Below are 21,678 nucleotides of genomic sequence, written 5' to 3' on the forward strand. Positions count from 1 at the left end.
GGTCTAAAGGCAAAAAGATTCATAAAAACAGGAGTGGTGACTGATCTCTGAGTTTTGTTTGACAGTATGCGTCACCTACAGGCGATACGGACAGAAAACCACGACTATTGGCTGCTGTGGTTTTAGACGGTGGGCGAACATCTAAGGACGGACATTTGTATCACGGCGGTCGGACCACGGCGCTCTCAGTCAGCATCAGCACCGCCTCTAAGTAAGCGATTCAAAATGTACAAGACCCGGAGGAGGAAGAACTACTTGAGGCCGTTACCGATGTCGAAACACTTCTGCAATGATGTACATCTCTGCAAACTGTTATCCAGATAAACGTGGTTCAATATCTGGCCGGGCGTCTCGCTACGCTTCCTGTAGGCGGACATGTTGCCCCAAATGTTAAGGCCTTAACAGTTTAAAACGGAGAACAGTGGAAGATTTTAGTAGCAGAATGCGTTTAGAAAACTGGGCCCAGATCTGAATAAATAATAACCGTAATAATAATAATAATAATAATATCTAAGGTTCACGATCCAGGTTTCTCAAATTAAGGGTTGGGACTAGGGGCAGACCGATATATCGATTTGCCAATATATTATTATTATTGTTATTGACCTTTTATTAGATATCAGCCGGTCATGTTCACAGCCAATATGATGGAGGTTCCTCTCTGACCGCAGCTACAGGAAAGTCTGTAAAACCTGCAATTACATTTTATTTAGTAATTTAATTGTTCAGTTATGTTTTTTTATAAATTAGTTCTTCATTTAAAGGCAGTAAAGTCTCCCAGAGTTCCTCTACCAACAGGTGAACAGGTGTGTGGTGTCTCTCTGCCTTAAAGAGCTGCTGACACTAACAGAATCTCATCCGTCTGGTTTCAGTGGAGAGTTTTAGTGTCCCATGATGCTCTGAATGCTGTTTCAGAGGCTTTTACACCCTGAGGAGAAGAAAACTCTGAGGGGAAAGACTGGATACTTGTCATTTAAATTTAAAGATATTGAATATCCGCACAAAATATCTGTATTTGCCTTCAAACATCAATATCGGTCGAACCCTAGTTGGAACCTAAGATGGATTACAGGCCTGATTCTCCTTTAACAACAACAACTATGTTTTCTTCAGCTTCTCCGGCTTCTCTTTTGGCTCCTGCACTGAAAACATTAAGATCCCCTCCCCGAGGCAAAAAAATAAAAATAAAAAATGTAGGGAGGGAGCGGACAGAAGGTCGGAGCAGAGCCGAGTCCGTCCAGAGAGCGGCCGAGGGTAAAGACGAGTAGCGTTGGCAACCGATTGTTAGCTGGAAGTACAAAATACAAAAAGTCAATAAGAACAACAACAACAAAAAAAAAAGAAAGAAAATATCTGTACATAGTAGGTGTCTCCTCCTCCTCCTCCTCCTCCTCTGCTGTCTTTGTACGCTCCTCTCTTTACATCTTCGTTTCCTCCTCCAGGTCGCTGAGAAAGACGACTCCGCTGTTCCATCATCCCACAGGGGAACAGGGGCAAAGTCCAGCACTTAGATCTGCTGCCTTTTCCTTGGCATGAGAGAGAGAGTGTGTGTGTGTGTGTGTGTGTGTGTGTGTGTGAATGAGAGAGTGAGAGAGACAGGGGCAGAGATACGAGGGAGGAGACGTACGAGTTTCAGTTCGTCTCATTCGTTTTGTCCTCAGTCTGTTTGTCCTGCAGCAGAGTAATGAGAGACTCCCACGCTGCCTGGCACTGAGGAGAACAACAACAGAAGAAGAAGATGGGAGGAAAAACGAGAAGAAGAAGAAGAGCGGGAAAGAGGCGGGGAGAGAGGGAGTAGAGAGAGAAAGGGAGATGCAGTGATAGACAGAAGAGAAACATTTTAAGTCGTAATCAGTCGTAATCATTTTCATTTAAATAAATATCTACTCTGCTTCTTTCTATCTTCTTTCACACGTTTCCGGTTTGTTTGGAATCAAGAGAAGAAGAAGAACTGGGTAGTTAGCATGAGCAGCGATAGCCACCATGACTGAACAGACGAAGAGAAGAGAAACTCAAACTGCAGCAACAGAAAATCCAAGCTCCGCCCACACTGTTTGATTGACAGGTGATCTGCGGGATGTGCAGTGCAGAAACACCACAGCAGTGAGGCTGAGGGACAAAGATGGAGACTGAATAATAAAAATCTTCACTCTGTTACTACTTTCCAGAGTATGTAAATTAGATTTGGAGTCTATTTAGTTTCATAGTTGATAATTTAGTTGGCCAAGATGTTAAGGAGGAGTTTCAAAAGTATAGGTTTCTAAAAACAAACAATCTGAGTGTGTCTGATGTGTGAGAAGACACTGATGTCTTAAAGATGAGATGAAATGAAAAATGCCTTTTTAACCCTTTTAGATCACGTCCCCGGTCATACTGTGCACCTATTTAACAATATATGCCAAAAAAAATACCAAAAATCAATTTCATTGTATTCTTATATCAAAATTCAATCATGTTTTCTTCCTGTAAAACAAAATATGCCGTGTGCTTACGTAAGCATGCCCGTAACTAATTTCAACCAATAATATCATGACATCCACCCATCAATCAATCTTCAACTTTTAGCGCACAGAGCTAAGAGGCTAAGATTCATTAGTTAGCTAGCTAGCAGCAGCACGGTACTTCGGTGTGTCTTCGGGTGTTATGACACGCCCACTTTTCAACGTTCAAATCAAATTCCTCCCAACGTTACGTCCCGCCTGTCTTTCCTGTTTCACTCGGAAATACGTCACGATACGGAAGTTAGATACTCTCGAAATGCCGTTTCATCTCGACTTTAAGTCGTCTGCTCACCTTTTCATAGTAGTTGATGTTTTTGTCGGCCATGCCGGTGAGCAGCTGTTTGAAGTCTTGCCTCTTGTTGCTCTGCCAGCGCTCCCAGTCCGCCTTCAGGTCGGCGTTGAAACACTCCACTTTGTCCTGGCACTTCTCCACCTCCACCGGCACCTGCAGGGAGACAGAGAAACTACAACTACAGGGGCCTCGAGGGGACAAAATACAGGACTGAACCGCTACGACGCTCCACTAAAGCACGGGGCTAGAGCTACAGGAGCCTGGGCAGTACAGGATTAGCGGAGGGTAGATTTTGTTTTATTAGAGAGCAGAATTTGGCAAAGCGACAGAAGGATGCGGATCGGAAATTAGGGAAGAGGCTCACAGGCGTTCGGTCCTCCTGTTTGCGCAATACGGCGGCTTCCAGTCGGCCCTCGTACTCCGCTTGGCTCTGGTCTCTCTTCCTCAAAACGTTCTGAAATCAACAAAAAACATCAGCCGGTAAAACTTTAGAAGGCAAGTCAGGAAAACTCGACTGGGATTTTATTTAAAGTGTTCCTCTTCGTCCCCTCAAATGTCACAAAATCTGTTTTTTTGGTTTCTGGTTTTGTCGCTGCGTAATCAGTATGATGTACGGTGTCGCCGAAATGTTTCTGAAAGAGCTAATATGAGAGAAAAATGAGAGAGAAACAGAAAGAGAGAGAGAGAAATATTCTGTGAAAAATGTGAACAATTAAGAGAAGATATTTTTCCCCAAAATCTTGGAAAATGTACCAGACTTTAATGAACTTGAAAACCAAGAATAATGTGTCTTCATGATCACCTGCAACTGACGGCTCAATATTTCACAGCAGGCTGAATTATAACCTGCCAACACTGTTTTATAGTTTAATTTCTTTCCCTGTTTTACTATCTATCTGATTGTTATGATCTTATAGTAATTTACTGTTTTCATTATTGTTTTTATGAGAGAGTGAGAGAGACAGAAAGAGACAGGCAGAGAGAGAGAGAGAGAGAGAGAGAGAGACAGAGAGAGAGAGAGAGAGAGAGAGACAGAGAGAGAGAGAGGAAGAGTCATGCTGAATCAGGAGGAAGGAGGAGAAGACAGGAAGTGACACGCCGAGTCTGTGACTCCACTTCCTCTAATATCAGGATCAAAGGTGACTCAGCTGCAGAAAGTCAGTCTGTGTTTTTACGTCTTTCTCTGACTGTGTTGCGACATGAAGGACGCACTCTGACACAATGTGTGTGTTTATATGCCTGAACTGTGTGTGTGTGTGTGTGTGTGTGTGTGTGTGTGTGTGTGTGTAAAGACACTTGTCTGTGTGTCTGTGTTCTTAGTAGTTAATATTTAAACGAGTAAAACAACCTGAGAAATTATTAAATCCACAAAAATGTCCTCACCGTTACAGAATCAACACAACTTGGGAAAAACCCTGTTCTTGCATGTGTGTGTGTGTGTGTGTGTGTGTTTGCACCTTTACAGTAGGAGGGTAAACCATTTCTTTTCTCATATTTTCCCCCCAAAATTACAGCTGACTGGGTGGAAAAGGCAGAGCTTTACGGTGACTTTTATATTGTTTTCTGTTTTTATTTAAGAGCACTTTTCACTTTTCTATGTAGTATGAACATATTTTTAGGAGCTTTCCACCTTCAAACAAACACAGAGCGCTGCCTGTACGGTTCCCCCCCGTCCCGCTCCCCCCCGTCCCGCTCACCTTCATGGAGTCGATGTAGAGGACGTACTCTCTGAGGACGGGCAGGAAGTCCTGGCTCATGTTCTCACTCAGGTCCTCCAGCGCGCCGCAGCACGTGGTCACGCAGCCGGCCACGCCCTCCAGGGGGCGCCGCAGCTCGTCCTCCGACCCCGCCCAGCTGGAGTACACCGCCCCGTACTCACGCAGCTCCGTCAGGTACTCTGGTGGAGGGAGAGAGGCAGGTAGACAGACGAGTAGAGATGAGCAGAGCGAAGAAGAAAGAAAGACAAGAAGAAAGGCAGGGATGAGATGGTGCGTTCGTGCGCTGGTGGGAAGGTCCGGCATCTGGGACTTCAGTCTCAAGTCTTGAGGCACAAGTCTCAAGTCAAGTCCCAAGTCAAAATGTGGATTACCAAGTCAAGTCCATGTCATTAATGTTAAGTCTCAAGTCTAAATGTAGAACAGCAAGTCAAGTCAGAACAAATCAAGAGTCCAGCATCAATTTAATATCTTAAAGAAAACTAAATATCTAGGACTTTTCAATACAATATGGTTTTAATAGGATACAAACTTGGTAAGAGCATCATGAGTTTGATTTCTATAATCAGTTTCAACTTCAATAAATTCAGTCATTCCATACAAATTCAGAAAACAGAATTTAAATTCAGTCGTCTGGTGGAACAAATCTCATCACTTTCAATCTAAGTCATTTACACAAACACAAGATCTCAAGTCAAGACTTTAGAAACCTTTTCAAGTCATCAAAGTACAAGTCAGAGTCAAGTCCCAAGTCACCAGAACCCAAGTCAAGTCGAGTCTCAAGTCTTCTCTTCATGCATCAAGTCAAGTCTCAAGCAATTAAAACTGGGACTCAAGTCTGACTCAAGTCCAAGTCATGTGACTCGAGTCCCCACCTCTGCTGTTGACACAAAACTTTATGTTTCACCTTGTTGAGAAGGTTAAAGGTCAGCGTTGTGTCATAACTGAGAAACAGGTAGCAAAACTTTCTCAGAGTTTCCGACTTCATCATCCAGATGTATTTCCGATATATCCAGCAGCACAAAGAGACCATACACTCTTAAATCAGTCGTTCCACTGTCTCTAATGCTTTCTACCTGTCTATGCAAGGTTTTCAGGTGACGGAGCACTCTCTCTGGCGGCCATGTTGGAGGTCTTCAGCTCCTGGGCAACAACAGGTGTGAACAGTGTAGTTGCATTTCTACAAGTACAACTCGTCCGTCTCTACAGAATTGAACAGACGGTTAATTTCTGTCTGTTTCTGACTGAACTGATCATTTCATCACTGATCCATCTGATTGATTTAGTGTTTAGATAATGTCAGCTTGTTGGCTAGCTAACCATAGTATCTGGTCAGCTAACATCACTGTCTTGTTGTTAACACATCTGATTAGCACACTAGCTAACGTAGCTAGAAGCAGCTAGCGTTAGCATGTTCACATTAACATCAGTGTGTTTGCCGGCTAGTTAGCTAGCTAACAGTTTGTTCAGGTTAACTGAGCTGACTCTTCTCAAGCTACAACTCAGAGTGTTTTGGAGTAGAGACTAGGGCTAAAGACAAGACAGTTTACTGTGTCACAGTAACCAAATCCACCTTATCACACTATTCACTTTTACTGAGAACGTTACTGAATGGATCTGCAGCCACACTACAACAAGCTGCATCAGCTAGCTCTCTGTTTCTAGCTTCTTGTTATTCTTCAACATTATTTGCACACAGCTCTGCAATGTTCCTCCATGATGGTGCAAGATGTGGTTGACAGGAGATTTGTGACACAACAGCTCAGCCTCTGTATCTCTAACAGTCTCCGTGCCTCATGTGGTCTCTGCCAGTCTTTCTATAGAAATCCCACATGAAACGGCCTGCTGGTTCACAGAACTGTTGGTAAACTGTTGGTGAACTGCTTAATGTTCACTGTGGAACCAGCAAAACATACTTACTGGTATACTACATATATTTCATATGTAGTAACTCAAGCAATTGAGACTATATTGTAAGTAGAAACTGTAATTAAATCCATAAATGTGAATTGAAATTGTCAGCAGTGTGTTTACATAACCCAGAAATTCTAGTCCTTTCATTGTTTTAGTATTTTTTTATTATTTCTACTGTTTTTATAGCTCATTTAATATTCCATTTGTATGCTTACATGCTATTTTCTTTTCTTTTTCTCTGCTGAATCTTATTCGATTTTGTTGCTGCAACGACCCACTTTCCTCACGGTGGTCGACCTGGCACCTGCCTGCCTCAAAATCATAGACCGGAAAAATGTCTAAAAAAAAAAATAGCGATGTTGGAATCAAGTATTGTTCTCGATTCCAGTTTGAAGTAACTCTGGTCTACACAACTTCTTCTGTTTCTGTTGTCACATGACGGTACGACTATAAAAAAGTGATTTGATCTAAGTTCACAAAATGCTAACTGGCTAACGGTAATTTGTGGGCTGTTAGCATTTTGACCCTCAATCAAATCAGTTGTTTATAGTGTTGCAGTCGTCTGACAACAGGAACAGAAAGATATGTCAGTGACAACATCTGTATTGTGTTATAAATTATGTTGAAACACAATAGAAGTGATGACAGACAGAAACTTGGCTTCTTAACATTGCTGGCAATGGTGAGAACCGATCTGTAACCTGCAGAAGAACGTCAGCCATGTTTGTGAAAAAGGTTTATTCTACAGTAACCACAGGTGTGACCAAGTCAACTCTGCTCGAGTCCCAAGTCAGTCCCAAATCTTGAGGAACAAGTCTCAAGTCAAGTCCCAAGTCTAAATGTGGATTACTAAGTCAAGTCCGTGTCATTAAAGTCAAGTCTCAAATCTAAATGTAGAACAGCAAGTCAAGTCAGAACAAATCAGGAGTCCAATATCAATTTCCAGTATCAATGTCTTATAGAAAAAAATATATTGTTTTAATAGGATAAAAACTTGGTAAGAGCTAGGGCTGAAACGATTCCTCGAGAAACTCGAGTAACTCGATTACTAAAAATCATTGATGCAAATTCTTTGCATCGAAGCTTCGTTTAATCCATATAACTATATACACACTCAGTGTTTCGCACGGATGATTATTACTGTTGCACAACGCGCTGGAGAAAGAGAGAAAATAGCGAGGGGCGAAGAGAAGAGACAGGCCAGAGAAAACGACAGAAAGTGTCCAAAGTTTCGGATCCAGTGTTGCCAACTTGGCGACTTTGTCGCTAGACTTAGCGACTTTTCAGACCCCCCTGGCGACTTTATTTCTCAAAAGCGACTAGCGACAAATCTGCCGACTTTTTCTGACCATGGGAAGCAATGTTAATGTGTTGAATCCCAAAGCATTTGGCAATAAATTGGTTCGGCTGATGCCGGTTTTCTCTACTTGCTTGTCTAATCCAGAGAGGTCTGACGATCACAGCGCTTCCCACACACAGCGTAGCTCCCTCCCTCCGCTGAGAGCAGGGACTGTAGGATAGGGTCCACTTGTAATTACTACCGGCGTACGCCGAAACTGGCCCGGGTGGGCGGAGTCAGCACTTAATATTAAAACGGGATGAGATGAAGGCTAGTAAAGAATGCACGTTAATTATGGCTATATGTAATGGCTAGTTAAGAACGTAAATCAATATGGTGGCTAGTTATGATGTCCCTAAGTTAGCTAAGTTTTGCTCAAGAAAATAACCACAGAAAATAAAATGCTGCAGTCAATTTGTGAAAGCCTGAGCTTCATTCATGTTATTATTATGATAGTCACACACACATACACACACACGCACGCACACACACACACACACACACACACACACCTACTCCCCTCACAGTGATGCATAAAATACCCCAGAAAGCAAAATATCAGGTGGTGTAAGTAGCAATTGGAGCCTAAAATGCACCAGTCCAATACAGCAGGTATATTCAGTTTAGTTTGATTGCAGTGAGTAGGGTCAGCAGGTGTAGGGCAACCCTTCAACATAGCAAATAAATGTATATTAGCCAGTCTTATGAACTTGTATGATATTTAGGCCTAGTAATAAATATCAATAATAATAATTATTTCACCTCGTTTTCAGTAAATCACAGTGTCGTATGGACAGCTTCGTGCGGACAGCTTTTCTCTTTTGTATATTTACTATTGCTCTTTAATAAAGCAAAAGTATTTCTTACCCGATTACTCGATTAATCGATGGAATAATCGGTAGAATACTCGATTACTAAAATAATCGATAGCTGCAGCCCTAGTAAGAGCATCATGAGTTTGATTTCTATAATCAGTTTCAACTTCAATAAATTCAATCATTCCATACAAATTCAGAAAACAGAATTTAAATTCAGTCGTCTGCTGGAACAAATCTCATCACTTTCAATCTAAGTCATTTACACAAACACAAGATCTCAAGTCAAGACTTTAGAAACCTTTTCAAGTCATCAAAGTACAAGTCAGAGTCAAGTCCCAAGTCACCAGAACCCAAGTCAAGTCGAGTCTCAAGCAATTAAAACTGTGACTCGAGTCCAAGTCATGTGACTCGAGTCCCCTCCTCTGACAGTAACACACTCGAACACAGATTCTGTAATTCTCCATGCAAATTAGATGATCATTTTTATGGGTGATAAAAATAAGAGATAATTAAGAGATAATTAAGAGAATCCGCCCACATGAAATGCTTTGCGGTTATTTAAAAAAAAAAACTGAAATATGTATCTAGACGACGACAGCGCTAATGGCTCTAATTTCTGCAGCGACCCGATGATTCAATGTCATTACAACATATTATTTTTAGAATTAGAATCAGACCACTAAAGCTTATTTGCAGTATGAAGTGATGAACGTACTCTTGAACTATTTCATTCTGTAATAAAAATGTTCTGACTTGGAAAATTACGTACACAAGTGCCAAGTGTGATGCCTAATATTCTCAAGTTGTTGCTTCACCGCTGACTGTGACCACAAATCGCAGGATGCCGTTTGACTTGCAGCTTTTTGCAGCGTGCATGAACATCGACTCCAATCGACAAGCAGGGAACTGAAGACAGACGGACACAGACGGCACATAAACCTGTTTCCTACAGTTCTGCAACATTAAAATTTAGTTATGTAGTTCGCCTGGCGCTCCGGCCGGACCGGGAATCAACTTTCTCCCCTCCGTCTCCCCTTTCCCACAGTGGAGAGGGCGGATCTGGATCTGGATCTGCCTGTCCAACTGCAAAATCTTTATTTGGAAATTAGACATCAGAGAGGCTGATGGCTGTGGTCCAGGCTGCCGAGGCAGGAATGCATGGAAAGTGTTTTTCACACACACACACACACACACACACTCACGAGCCGACAGTATCTACAGCTCCCATCTCTTCTCCTCCAATACGGAAACAAGTACCTTCTGTAAACACTGCAGATTCACTACAGACTACAAGACTTCTGAAACGCCAAAACAGACGGAGACATCGCAGCATCTCACTAGACGACGGGCTTTTACAGAATTATGAGCTCTGTAAATATTAAGCCAGTGGCTGTCAACCGTCGACACCCGAGAGTCTGCAGGTTTTTATTACAACCAAACACTACAGCAGCTCACTTCACCCATTAAAGTGATGCTGAACTCTGGTAGTCTCTTGGGTTGTGTCTCTTCCTCCATGATAAAACCCCAAAATCAGTGATTCTGTAATCTGTTGCTCCGGTAGAGGAGACTGGAGAATTGTGTGTTTTTTCTCTCTCCATTCACTGCCGTTGTCTGGAGGAACAGTCTGAAAATCACTTCTAGCACATAAAGGAAAGCAGATTTTTGACGATATATAAAAAAACGAATCTCTCACTTTTTTTCGCCTATTTAAAATGATTGATAAACAGATTAATTTCTTCGATCCATCGGCATAAACATAAAGAAAGCCATTCACTTATAAACAATTCAAGCAGCATGACTAGTTTCACTCAGCTGGCTCACGAGTTTAGTGAGCCAAATTGGTGACAAAAATATAGTTTTTGCAAAGACAATTTGTTGGTTAAGGGGGCGATTTCAACAAATCTATTCAACAAATCTGCCGAAAACACCAATGAAAAAGCGTCGCGCCAACGGTTCAAACTTTAGTCCCGCCCCCACAAAGGCTCTGATTGGCTCGATCGTTTCTCAGAGCGAGAACAAGCCGTTGACGAGGGAAACACCAGACTCTCCGAATCCCTCGCCAAAATCTGAAGAGCGGAGTGACGAGGTTCAGGAGTCTGGAACCGGGAGAGCAGCAGAATAAAAATGGAGCTAACATCGCGATTCATATTTTCGATACATCGTCCCGTCTCTATCAACCGCCACCGGCAAAGGTCATCTTTACGGTCCGTCCAGTCACCTGTCTGCTCCTTCAGGATCCTCTGAGCGATGCGGTCGATGGTTCCCAGCTTCTGGCTGAAGGTGTCCAGGTACTCTCCCATGGCGCAGAACTCGGCCGGCCGCGCCCGCAGCTTGTAGCCGCCGGCCACCTGCTTCACCGACTCGCCCACCTTGGTCAGCAGAGCCAGGCCCTGCCGCTTGTTCAGGTCCTGCACACACACACACACAGACACAGCAACACACACGTTATGAAAAGACACACACACACACTCACACAGTGCAAGCGTGAACACACACTCAGTCATCTGCACTCGATAAAATACCCGAGAGGACATTCTTCATTCTGTGAACAGGCAAAGTGCATTTTTACATAAAAATCCTGCAGTAGAGTTGACCTTATTTATATTTCACATTTAGTAATCCATATTTAAGTGAGCAATCAAGACTGCTGGTAATACCTGGAAGTAACAACTGTGAGTAAATAGATGTTAGTAATCAATTCTTCCCTTACTTCCCACTCTTACAGCTCCATTTCTACGTTTTCAGGGCAAAAGTTAAAACATACTTATTCCCTAAATCCTTCCTAATGTACTGTTTTATTTCCTTTGTATTGTTTCATCCTTGTTTTATACTATCTTATATGACATTATATCATATTCTATATGATATGAGCTGTTGTTACTGTTCTTTTAAGTTTTTCTTTTGTAAAGTGTGCTGGGACTTGTGATAATGCACTTTAAATAATGCACTTTGAACTATAGTTTATTTAACGTGTTGAAATTGTCAGCAGCGTGTTTACAAAACCCCACAGTTGTTCCCATTCTATTTTATTGCTTTCTTGAATTACTTATTCCATTATTTCTATGCGCTGTTACCCATTTTATATTCTACTCGTGTGCTTATGTTCTACTTTCATTTCCCTGGTGAATCCTGATATTTTACTGCCGCCAACGACCTCGTTTTTCCCCACGGGGATCAATAAAGTCTCGTCTTGTCTTGTGTCTTGGCTAGCTCAAGAGTCAGGATTTGTGGATGATGACAGACGTGGATAAATCACACACACACACACACACCTACACACACACACACACACACACACACACATTAATATAGCAATAATAGCTGAGAGGACATTCTTCAGTCTGTGGATATGTTTAACAGAGGTTTCAAAACATTCGAGCCACAGCCAAGTTATCTCAGTTACCACAAGAGTTGGCAGAGCAGCCGGTAAAGTCGGCTCACACTCCAACACGCCTTTAACCAATCAGATCGCTCGGGGGAGACTATCTGTTGTATAATTAAACACAATTTAGTGCACGTTGGTTTCTATTTTTAAAGGCTAGGAGGGAAGAGGAGGCATGATTAAGAAAAATATAATAGAGTTTGCACCTCTTAGTGAGCCAGTGATATTGACACTGTTCCACACTGTTAACTGTATTGATACTGTATTGAACTGTATTGATACTGAAATAGTTTGAACAAAGTCTCAAGATTTTGAGTCACTGCCTCATGCCAAATAGATTGCCTATTGTGCCATTGCTTATTACATGCATGTGTTATACTTAATTAGTATAGTTTATTTGTTTATTGGAAAATCAATAAAATATACGGTGCCTTGCTCAAGGGCGTTTCAGTGGCAGTTGTTGAGGGATTCGAACCGTTGAACGCTCCATGTCTGGGTCATTTCTGAACGAAGCTGAAAGTTGCCTGGTAATTCATTTTCAATTAATGTGAAATGAAATTAACGAATGAGTGAGGAAGCAGAACCAGAATTTGACAAAAAAAAAAAAAGTTAAGAATTACACAAAAAGCAGAAAGACGAAAAAGCGCTTCAGTGGGGATTCAGATTAAAAAAAGAAGGTGCTCTTTGGTACGGGACTCTCAAAATTATACAAAAAAAGAAGGAAAGGACCAAGGCAACTCGTCTTCAGCTGCAAAAGTTAAAAGGGCTTTATTGCATGCATTTGTTAAAAACTCACATTGGAGTTAAAAACTTTGTTAAAAATTGAAGAAGAGTTGCCTTGGGCCTTTCCTTCTTTTTAGTATGAGGTTAATAATTACATCTGAATGAGTCTGTGTTTTTTATCAACCTCACACAGACAGGGAGAGAGAGAGAGAGGAGAGAGAGAGAGAGAGAGAGAGAGAGAGAGAGAGAGAGAGAGAGAGAGAGAGACAGAGAGAGAGAGTTCCTTTACCTTAGCAGAGAGGAAAGCGTTCAGATGAGGGTTGAAGGACAGGACTGGATGGTCAGCGACTCGCTTCAGGAACTTGTCCAGAGCTTTCATCCTCGTTTCCACAAACTCCTCCGAGAAACGATCCACTACTCCCTTCATCACAAACTTCTCTGGTAACGGCTGGAGAATAGAGGAGAGGAGAGGAGAGGAGAGGAGAGGAGGGGAGGAGAGAGGAGGGGAGGAGAGAGGAGGAGAGGAGAGGAGGGGAGGAGAGGAGAGGAGAGGAGAGGAGAGGAGGGGAGAGGAGGGGAGAGGAGAGAGGAGAGGAGAGGAGGGGAGAGGAAGAGAGGAGAGGAGAGGAGAGGAGGGGAGGTGAGAGGAGGAGAGGAGAGGAGAGGAGAGGAGGAGAGGAGAGGAGGGGAGGAGAGGAGAGGAGAGGAGAGGAGAGGAGAGGAGGGGAGGGGAGGAGAGAGGAGGAGAGGAAACAGAGGTTTCTCAGTGGAAACCATGACAGGAAGCCGTGTGTTATCAGCATATCTGTATCTGAGGTCATGTGACCAATCTGGGGTCATGTGACCTACTGGGATGAGGTGGGTTGGCTGGCTGTCCTCCAGCTTGATCCTCAGCCAATCAAAGTCCTGGTAGCGCCGTCTGACGCAGTACTCCGGCAGGTCGAACTCTATCCTCGTCGTCTGCAGGAACAGACAGAAACACAAAGATCATTATGATGCAGGTGAGGACACACTCCTGACTTTTAGTAGACACTAAAACACAAACCCTAAACTTACAATACACTCTTTACACAATAAAAAGGTTTTACTGTCCACAGCACTAAACCATAATACCGGGTATTAGACTTGGGCCGATGTTTGATAATATCGAATATCGCAATGTTTTGTGAATATCGCGATATTTTTGATATTATCGATTATGAATAATAATTATTAGAAAAGAAAATAGACTAAAATTACACATCTTTGTTTTTCATTATCATTATTACTATTAAAAATTTTACATTATGTGAAGGAGGTGGATAGGTTTACTGATCAAAACCAATAAATCAACAATGACAAACAAATTAAAAACTCACTTTCCGGTCTGATATATAACACCTCTTCACTAGATGTTTCTGTTGGATCTCTGCTCTGATTAGCGAGCTTATCTATTGTGAAATCTATTGTGGCTCTATTGTCTCTATTGTGAAAATCTGACTTTATTATTTGTATCCATTACAGGCACCGTAAGCCGTGCCAGAGATCTGCCAACTTGTCACCAGTCCTTGATCGCCGATAGAAATTGATAAAAGTCATTGATTACGTAATGCCCCTTTAAGAATGACAAAATAGTCTCACTTTGATGAGTTTATCATGTTTCTAATATTTTAAAGGACATGCAAATAGACACACAGTGGCACACAATGGGCAGAAGTACTGTATGAACACATTAAAGTGGACCGAAATGACCTCGAAATGTAGGTCACACACACACACACACACACACACACACACACACACACACCTTCTGACACGTCAGCGTTAAAGATCCCCTCCATTAACACTGGCTGTTTAGACTCAGATGTGATATTTGCTTTAAGCCCTTCAGCAGAAGCAGCATGGTGCGCGTAGCAACCGTCGCCATGACGCCAGCCGACGGCGCCTGGCACCGCCTCAGAATCTGGTTCTGTCATTATGGGATGGAAAGGCTAAAACTCTCCGCTGAAGTCAAAACAAATAGAGTTGTTTCAGGCGGACAGGGCGAAGTGAGGGGGAGGAGGAGGAGGAGGAGGAGGAGGAGGAGGAAGAGGAGGAGGAGGAGGAGGAGGAGGAAGAGGAGGATCCACCTGGCAGATACAAACTATTAAATAAATCTCCTTCACTGAATATCAGGTGTGTACGGAAGCCCACTGAGGACAAACACATTTTATTTTTCCTGTGATAACAAGTTAATTTTCTTTGTTTATTTTAGATTAACTAATGGGCATAGAGCAATTATCTCATTATTATTATTATTATACATTATTATTTTTAAATAATTTAATTTAAGTTATTAAAAGTTATTATAAGTAATGAAAGTTTCAAAAATAAAAGAAATATTTAATAAAAATTTTAAAAAGTACAATTATTATATATTATTATACATTATACAATTATCTCATGATTTGGAGCTCCTTGGGTACGGAAGCCCACTGAGGACATATAGCCTACTCACACATTTTATTTACGCTGTTTTCCTGTGATAACGAGCTAGATAACAGTGTCATTTTCGCATTATCTGGAGATTAAGTAATGGGTAGAGAGTAATAATGTCATTATCTCGAGAAAAGTAAACTTTGGTTTCCCGAGATAATGACATAATTTTCGCATTATCTGGAGATAAACCAATGGGCAGAGAGTAATTATCTCATGAAAACTAACCCTAACCCTTTGTTTTCCCGAGATAATTCATGAATTTATATTGTTCCACTGCATCAGACTTGACTTGATGACTTACTGACTGAAAATCCCTGAACACTGACAGGTCGGCCGACTGATGTTGGGTTCTAACACAGTGAGCATCATGATGTTCAGTGTTTGATGTTAGATGGAACAAAGCCTGCAGGACAGAGAGCAGAAGCTTCCACTGCAGACAGGATTTCTATCTTTGAGGAACAAATCCTGCAACAATCGAGGAGATTTTGGCTCGTTTGGCAAGTAGCCGGCTGGCTATTGTCACCTCATTAACTATGCATACTGTCGACCAATCAGAGCGTTCTTTAAAACCTGGGTGTAGGTGACATCATTTACATCAGGAAGTAGAGTGGAATTCTAAAATTCTGTTTGATTCTGTTGAAACCAGAGGAAAGTTTTTCAAATTTCCACCATGCTGACAGGTGGAATAATTTGCGAAACTTTACATTAACAGGTCCTTTGTTAAATTAAACCATGAAATTGAGCAATGCAATTCTCAATTTAAAGACCTTTAAACCTAAGTGGGAAAAGGTCCTACACTCTGCAGCAGCTGCATCACTGTTAAACCAGGAAGCCCGCATCGTAAAGCACCTGACACCAGGCAGAGACCGTAACCATGACACCAGCCAATAGCAGACCTTGGTGGAGACTCTGTAGGTGATGTAGGTCTCCATGGTGGAGACGTGCTTCTTCGGGTCGTCGACCGTGACGAAGAGGTCGCGGGTTTCCGTGGAGGCGTAGGGGTCGCGTGCGTCCGCCTCCGGGTCGTCGTCCAGCTGCAGCCGGTTGAACAGCGAGGACGCCGAGGCGGGACTCGACGTCTCCACCGGCGTGCCGTTGGTCAGGCCGGCTTCCTGCGGGGACAGAGAGCATGGTGAGATCACATTCGGACGCCGCCATGGGAAAGCGGCGAACAAAGAGCCGATAGAAACGACGGCCGATGGTGATGTTGTTGTTTTTTTTTTCTCGGTCAATGGGACTGTTGTTGAGCCGCATGCCGTGCAAACACACGCGCATGCGAGCAGCATCATCTGACACAACACCTCTGTTCTCGTCGGAGTGAATGGAACACGTTTTTTTGGAGGGACTTGTTGCGGGACGGGTGCATTTCCTAAGAGAGAAAACCCCAACTGTGGGAAAGAGGGGACTGCAACCATCTTTTAGCTTATTTTCTTTATAATAAATGATGGACTTTTAGTTTAGACACACAAGACTGTTTTGACAGCGAATGTCATCTAGAAGAAGTTGTTGTCAAAAAGTGCAATATAAATAAAGATAAGTATCATCTTTTAAATCTCTTCTTACAACGTACTTTTACCGTAAGGCCTTTTTATAACCTTTGACTTTTATTAATTTTTCATCCCTGTTGCCTTGTTGTATTACTATATATTACAGTTAACAGTGAATGTTAACCCCATTTTCCAGAGTTTTTCTCTCCCCTTCTAAAAGTCCCTGTGGATTATTACCTGCTAGCGTGAAGAAAAGGTGATCATGTGACTTACAGTAGATCCCTTATCTTCCCTTATTCTAGACGCCACTTTCATTCAACTCCAAACGATATCAAAACCAAATTTGCCTTAAAAAAAACATTACTTTGTGAATAGAATGTAGTTTCTATCCAAATATCCTATCCAAAATTCAGAAAGCCCTCAATGGACAAACAAGGCAAGAGTAGGCGTGTCTGACTTGGGTGAAAATACAAACACTGGAACAAGAAAGTAGGAAAAACTCTGTAGAAGCATCATGATTACAAGGTCAGATTCTGAAGAGAAAAAAAAAAACTTTCACTCAGCCAGTTTCACCCAAAACTCTCACCACAATCTATTTTTATGTTTATATCCCAATTCCCGCCTTAGACGGGACATTTCGCACCAATCACTGACTTCCTCTGTGGAAACGTCCCGCCTCATTTCAAGCCTCTCAGCTGAGGAAGAGTTTCACTGCCTGAAAGTATTTCCTATGAAATGGATTACAACAAGGTGCTATGCAACCAAGTTTCATTCTTTCTTCATGTAGACGTACGAATCAATCAGACCTGATGATAGTAAAAAGATTGTTTTTTTATCTGCTATACGAGACCCATTTAAAACATTAGAAAATGTAGGTAAAATGTGGGACATTTATGAAATCCCTCTAGCTACAGTTTGCCACAAAAACACAGGAATTTCAAATGGGAGAGAGGGCAAACTGGAAAATGGGCTTAACATTCACCATGACTGAAATTATCTTTTAAAGCTGCATTAGACACGTTGGTGCCTCCAAATGACAGCGAGAGGCAACTGTTTGAAAAATCTGAACTTCAGTACCCAGAAATCCTGCACAGTGAGGTCAGTGAACGTCACACGTGGGTAAACAGGGAGAATCTACAGAGTCTCAATTAGAGGAGTTGGAGTGCCGCTGTCCCATGTTCCTCGTGGTTTTCTTCCTGTTTTAGTGATAGTAGAAGAAAGGGCCACAACAGGAAGTGCACCTGCTGTACATTTCAAACAAATACTAAATTTGCACCATGCAGGCATTTAAAAAAATAAAATAAAAACAACGGTTGCACTCTTGTTCTTTGGAGTTTATGTTTATGTCATCCCACAACTGCTGTTTCTGTTCAGGCTCACTCACTGCCACACCCACTTTTATTGCCTGGAGTGTGTGAGTGTGTGTGTGTGTACATCTTCCCAATGCAATCAGTGTCAAGAAAAGTGCTACACACACACACACCCCTCTCTCTCCATCACTCATGCATCCTCTCTCTCTCTCTCACCACACACACACACACTCTGCATCTCTACATTTCCTCCCCTCTCTCTCTCTCTCTCTCTCACACACACACACACACGCACACACACTGCCTGCTGACTTTAGTGCTCTTTTCACACTGTGGTGCTAACCTGCAGATAATTACATTGCATTGCATCATGACATCACTGTGAATGAGTAACCAGGCCAAAACAACACAGTCAGGCTCAGGTAGGCAGGGTGAAAAATAAAAATAAAAATAAACTTGGGATAGCCAAAACATTTACATACAGAGTTACACTGCAGCTACGGCCGCGCAATGTGGTTGAAATCAATATCATAAGGATAGCATAAGGATATTTTTCGATATTGATATATATCACTATACGGCTAACAATCACATGTTGACTAGTCAAATCAATGTTCATCCCATTGAACCGAATGGTAATGTTAGCTGTGATGTCAAACAAAACTGACATTTTCAAATAATATTCCTTAACTTCTGGTCCAATGCTGGCCTCTCTCGTTCAGCGTTGTCATGACAACAACATATCCTCCGCAGCGATACCAGCTAGGTTTGCTAACATGCTAATGTTGACTAGAAGAGCTAGAGAGAGAGAAGTACAGTCTTTGATAAAGCTAACGTTAGCCTCGTCGCTAACGTTAGCTTTCAGTTGAGTTTTGACGGTTTGCTAACAGACTCATCTGCTCAGTTCTCAAGCAAGTGTGACAGACTTCACAGCCTTAATGTCCAGACTTGCGTTACCACAGAAACTAACCCTTAAAATGCTATAATCGCCGTTTTATGGTGTAACGTTACTAGGCAAATTACCACAGCAAACAGTGGAAGAACCGATCTATCCATTCAGGTTCTGTAGAAGTGACACCATTTTCCCGGCATATAAATGTGCTGGTGCATTAAAATTTGTGCTGTTTGGAGGATTATATACATGCCGAATTTACCAGAACACCCTACAGATTAGTAATAAAGTCTCAAGTTATATTTACCAATGTGTGTTTTTTCGCCGATAAGCAAGGCAGAAACAAATTGCCAGATTTTTTGAACAGACCTTGGCCTGACATTCTCTCTACAGGCAGCACGGAGGCGTTAACCCTAACAAAGGGAAATGTTGAACACAATAACAAAATAAAGAATTAGAAAACATGAAGGAGATTTTTCTAGCGAGGTTAGTTGACATATTCAATAATGACAGAACTGTTATTTACAAGCCGCTTATTGTTGCTGTTGGTTAGCTAGAAGGGGGCGTGGGAGGGTCCAGCACTGTGATAGGACGGCCTTCAAACAACAACAACAACAACAACAACAACATCAGCCTCGACCCGCTCCTGTGTTTCTGAATGCAGAAATCTCTGCAGCGTGCTCCGGCTGCTCACTTTGTTTCACTCACTACCATTCAGGAACCTGCTGATATTTACTAGTCAGATTATGTTTCAGTAAAGCAGAAATGTGTAAAGCAGAACTGTTACACATTTAACCTTTAAAATGTTTCATGCCTCATTTTGTTCAGCTTTTAAATAATTTCTGCTTGTTATCATCAGATTAGACAGCAGAACTGTGTGTCACGATATCCTACAAATCAACATATCATGATTCCACTGAGAAACTATAAACAATAATATTGAATTATCGCCCAGCATGCAACAGTGATGCAGTGGTAAATCAAAAGGAGGCTGAACTATCAACAAAAGGCAATCAACCACCAACACACACAAACAAAATCAATATTTTCATGAAATTAAATTAATTCATGCTTTTCTCCCCTTTAAAAAACATACAGTATCTCCATGCATCAGTTGGACACTACTTACTTGGATGTATATGATACATTTAGCTCAAAAAAGACTCATGTCTGTTATAATCAATTTAGAGCAGCAGAATTGTGTGTCATGATATCCCAAAAATCGGCATATCAAGACGATACGATTCCACTGACAGACGATAAACCATAATATTGAATTATCGCCCAGCCCTGCCCCACTGTCAGAAAACAGAGCTGGTTGACATTTTCTCCACCTGAGACCCTTCACAAGGTTAATTAAGCTGCTTTTGGGATAGATTTGGGACGGGACAGATTTATTCCCCACAGTGATGCAGTGGTAAATCAAAAGGAGGGTAAACTAACTACAAACAAAAAAACAAAAACATTAATTCTTCATGCCTTTCTCCCCTTTAAAACACAATATCCTCATGTAACTTGCATCAGTTGGACACTACTTACTTGGACGATACATTTAGCTGAAAAACACTCCTGTCAGCCTTGAAACCCTGTTGCTAAAAATGACTTTCTGTGTGTTTACCCTCCTCTACGCCCCCCGGTTCCCCAAACACCCGTCAGTTGGCTCTACCTTGTCCGCCCCGCCGCTGCCGGGGATGTGGCCGCCGACTGTGACATCTGGCGCCGGGGAGAGCGTCTCCTCGGCGGCGGACAGCGGGTGGAGGATCTCGGTGATGGGCTTCTGCCCCGAGCTGGCCAGGCCTCTCGGAGCGCCGACGCTCATGGTGCAGGAGGCGGGAAGACGGTGCCGGGTGTCCGGGGGAAAGCTGTCCGGTTCCTCGCGGCTGGTACGGTTGTAGTTGAGAGGCTGTTTTTTCTTCCCCCCTCTGCCTGGGTGTCTTTAGTGAGATGCTACACCCGCTGGTTGGACACAGCTGTCAGCTGACTCGCACGGCGCAGCTCCGGAAGTGGAGGCAAACGTACCCGGAAGTAAACATACGGTCAGGTGACGACAAAACGGCATTTAAGCCCCCAAAGATCGTCTGTTAGAAGCTGAATCAGACAAGATAAATAAAAAAAACGATAACCAACATACTAACCATACGGAAAGCGAGTAGGGCCATATGTGAAACTTTTATTTGAGTTCTCAAATTAATCTCAGACTCTGAAAACTGACATTAAAGTCAGAAGTTTGACAGTCTAGTACTAAAGTCAGAATTCTAAGATTAAAGTCAGAATTAATGAAGTTCTCACATGTGGCCCTAATCCTCCTCCGCACTAACCCTGTTCCTTTTTTTGTCCTTCAAAATGTTTTTGCAAAATTAGACAAAACATAACAGATATAACACAAAAATAATGGAAAAAAACGTTTAAAAGCATTTAAAAGCTTTAAAAGCAGTCATCAGACATGTATTCATAACAGAATAAGAATAATTGACAGATAATTTATTGTTGAAAACTAGGCCTACACCAAAATGTTTTCCAGTAGAGGCATACTGTGGCCTATGAACTGTGAACAAGTTTGTCATGTTTCAGACCTGAAACAAATTTGTTTTTCTCAAAAGGGCTAATCACAAACAGTGTTTAAACGTTAGCTCTAGGAGTTACCTTTACTTTAAGCTTCTATAACTTAGTCTACATAAACTTCAACTGTTTTAACAGAAGATATTTGCAAAAGTAAACCATATATCTTGCAGAGCAGACTCTGGCTCGCAGCTGCTCAGCGATGACTTTGTGGTTCCCGGAAACAGGAGCAGAGTGGGAACTCTTCGTTTTTCCTCCTCTCGGTCAAAGCGCAAAGCTCGAACATGGT

At 42.1% G+C, this 21,678-nt stretch overlaps 1 protein-coding gene across 1 annotated transcript; it reads right to left on the minus strand.

Moving 5' to 3' along the window:
• Nucleotides 1-1,539: 1,539 nt before the first annotated feature.
• Nucleotides 1,540-20,708, minus strand: snx30 (sorting nexin family member 30). The gene is made up of 9 exons (XM_071906439.2): nucleotides 20,497-20,708; nucleotides 16,038-16,253; nucleotides 13,534-13,644; nucleotides 12,974-13,132; nucleotides 10,798-10,987; nucleotides 4,491-4,690; nucleotides 3,158-3,247; nucleotides 2,794-2,946; nucleotides 1,540-1,710 (listed from the first exon to the last, which is right to left on the minus strand). The coding sequence occupies exons 1-9, from the start codon at nucleotides 20,647-20,649 to the stop codon at nucleotides 1,633-1,635; spliced, it is 1,350 nt and encodes a 449-aa protein (XP_071762540.1). The 5' UTR covers nucleotides 20,650-20,708; the 3' UTR covers nucleotides 1,540-1,632.
• Between the last annotated feature and the right edge of the window lie 970 nt (nucleotides 20,709-21,678).

The sequence above is a fragment of the Centroberyx gerrardi genome, chromosome 2 (genome assembly GCF_048128805.1).
Source record: "Centroberyx gerrardi isolate f3 chromosome 2, fCenGer3.hap1.cur.20231027, whole genome shotgun sequence".
Lineage (NCBI taxonomy): Eukaryota > Metazoa > Chordata > Actinopteri > Beryciformes > Berycidae > Centroberyx > Centroberyx gerrardi.

What these genes read in the sequence shown, in the direction of transcription:
- snx30 (XM_071906439.2), bottom strand. Translation starts at nt 20,649, where the DNA reads ATGAGCGTCGGCGCTCCGAGAGGCCTGGCCAGCTCGGGGCAGAAGCCC. An exon ending in GCAGCGGCGGGGCGGACAAG is followed by an intron (nt 16,254 to 20,496) that starts GTAGAGCCAACT and finishes CTGTCCCCGCAG; the next exon opens with GAAGCCGGCCTGACCAACGG. An exon ending in AACAGGAGGACCGAACGCCT is followed by an intron (nt 2,947 to 3,157) that starts GTGAGCCTCTTC and finishes GTCTCCCTGCAG; the next exon opens with GTGCCGGTGGAGGTGGAGAA.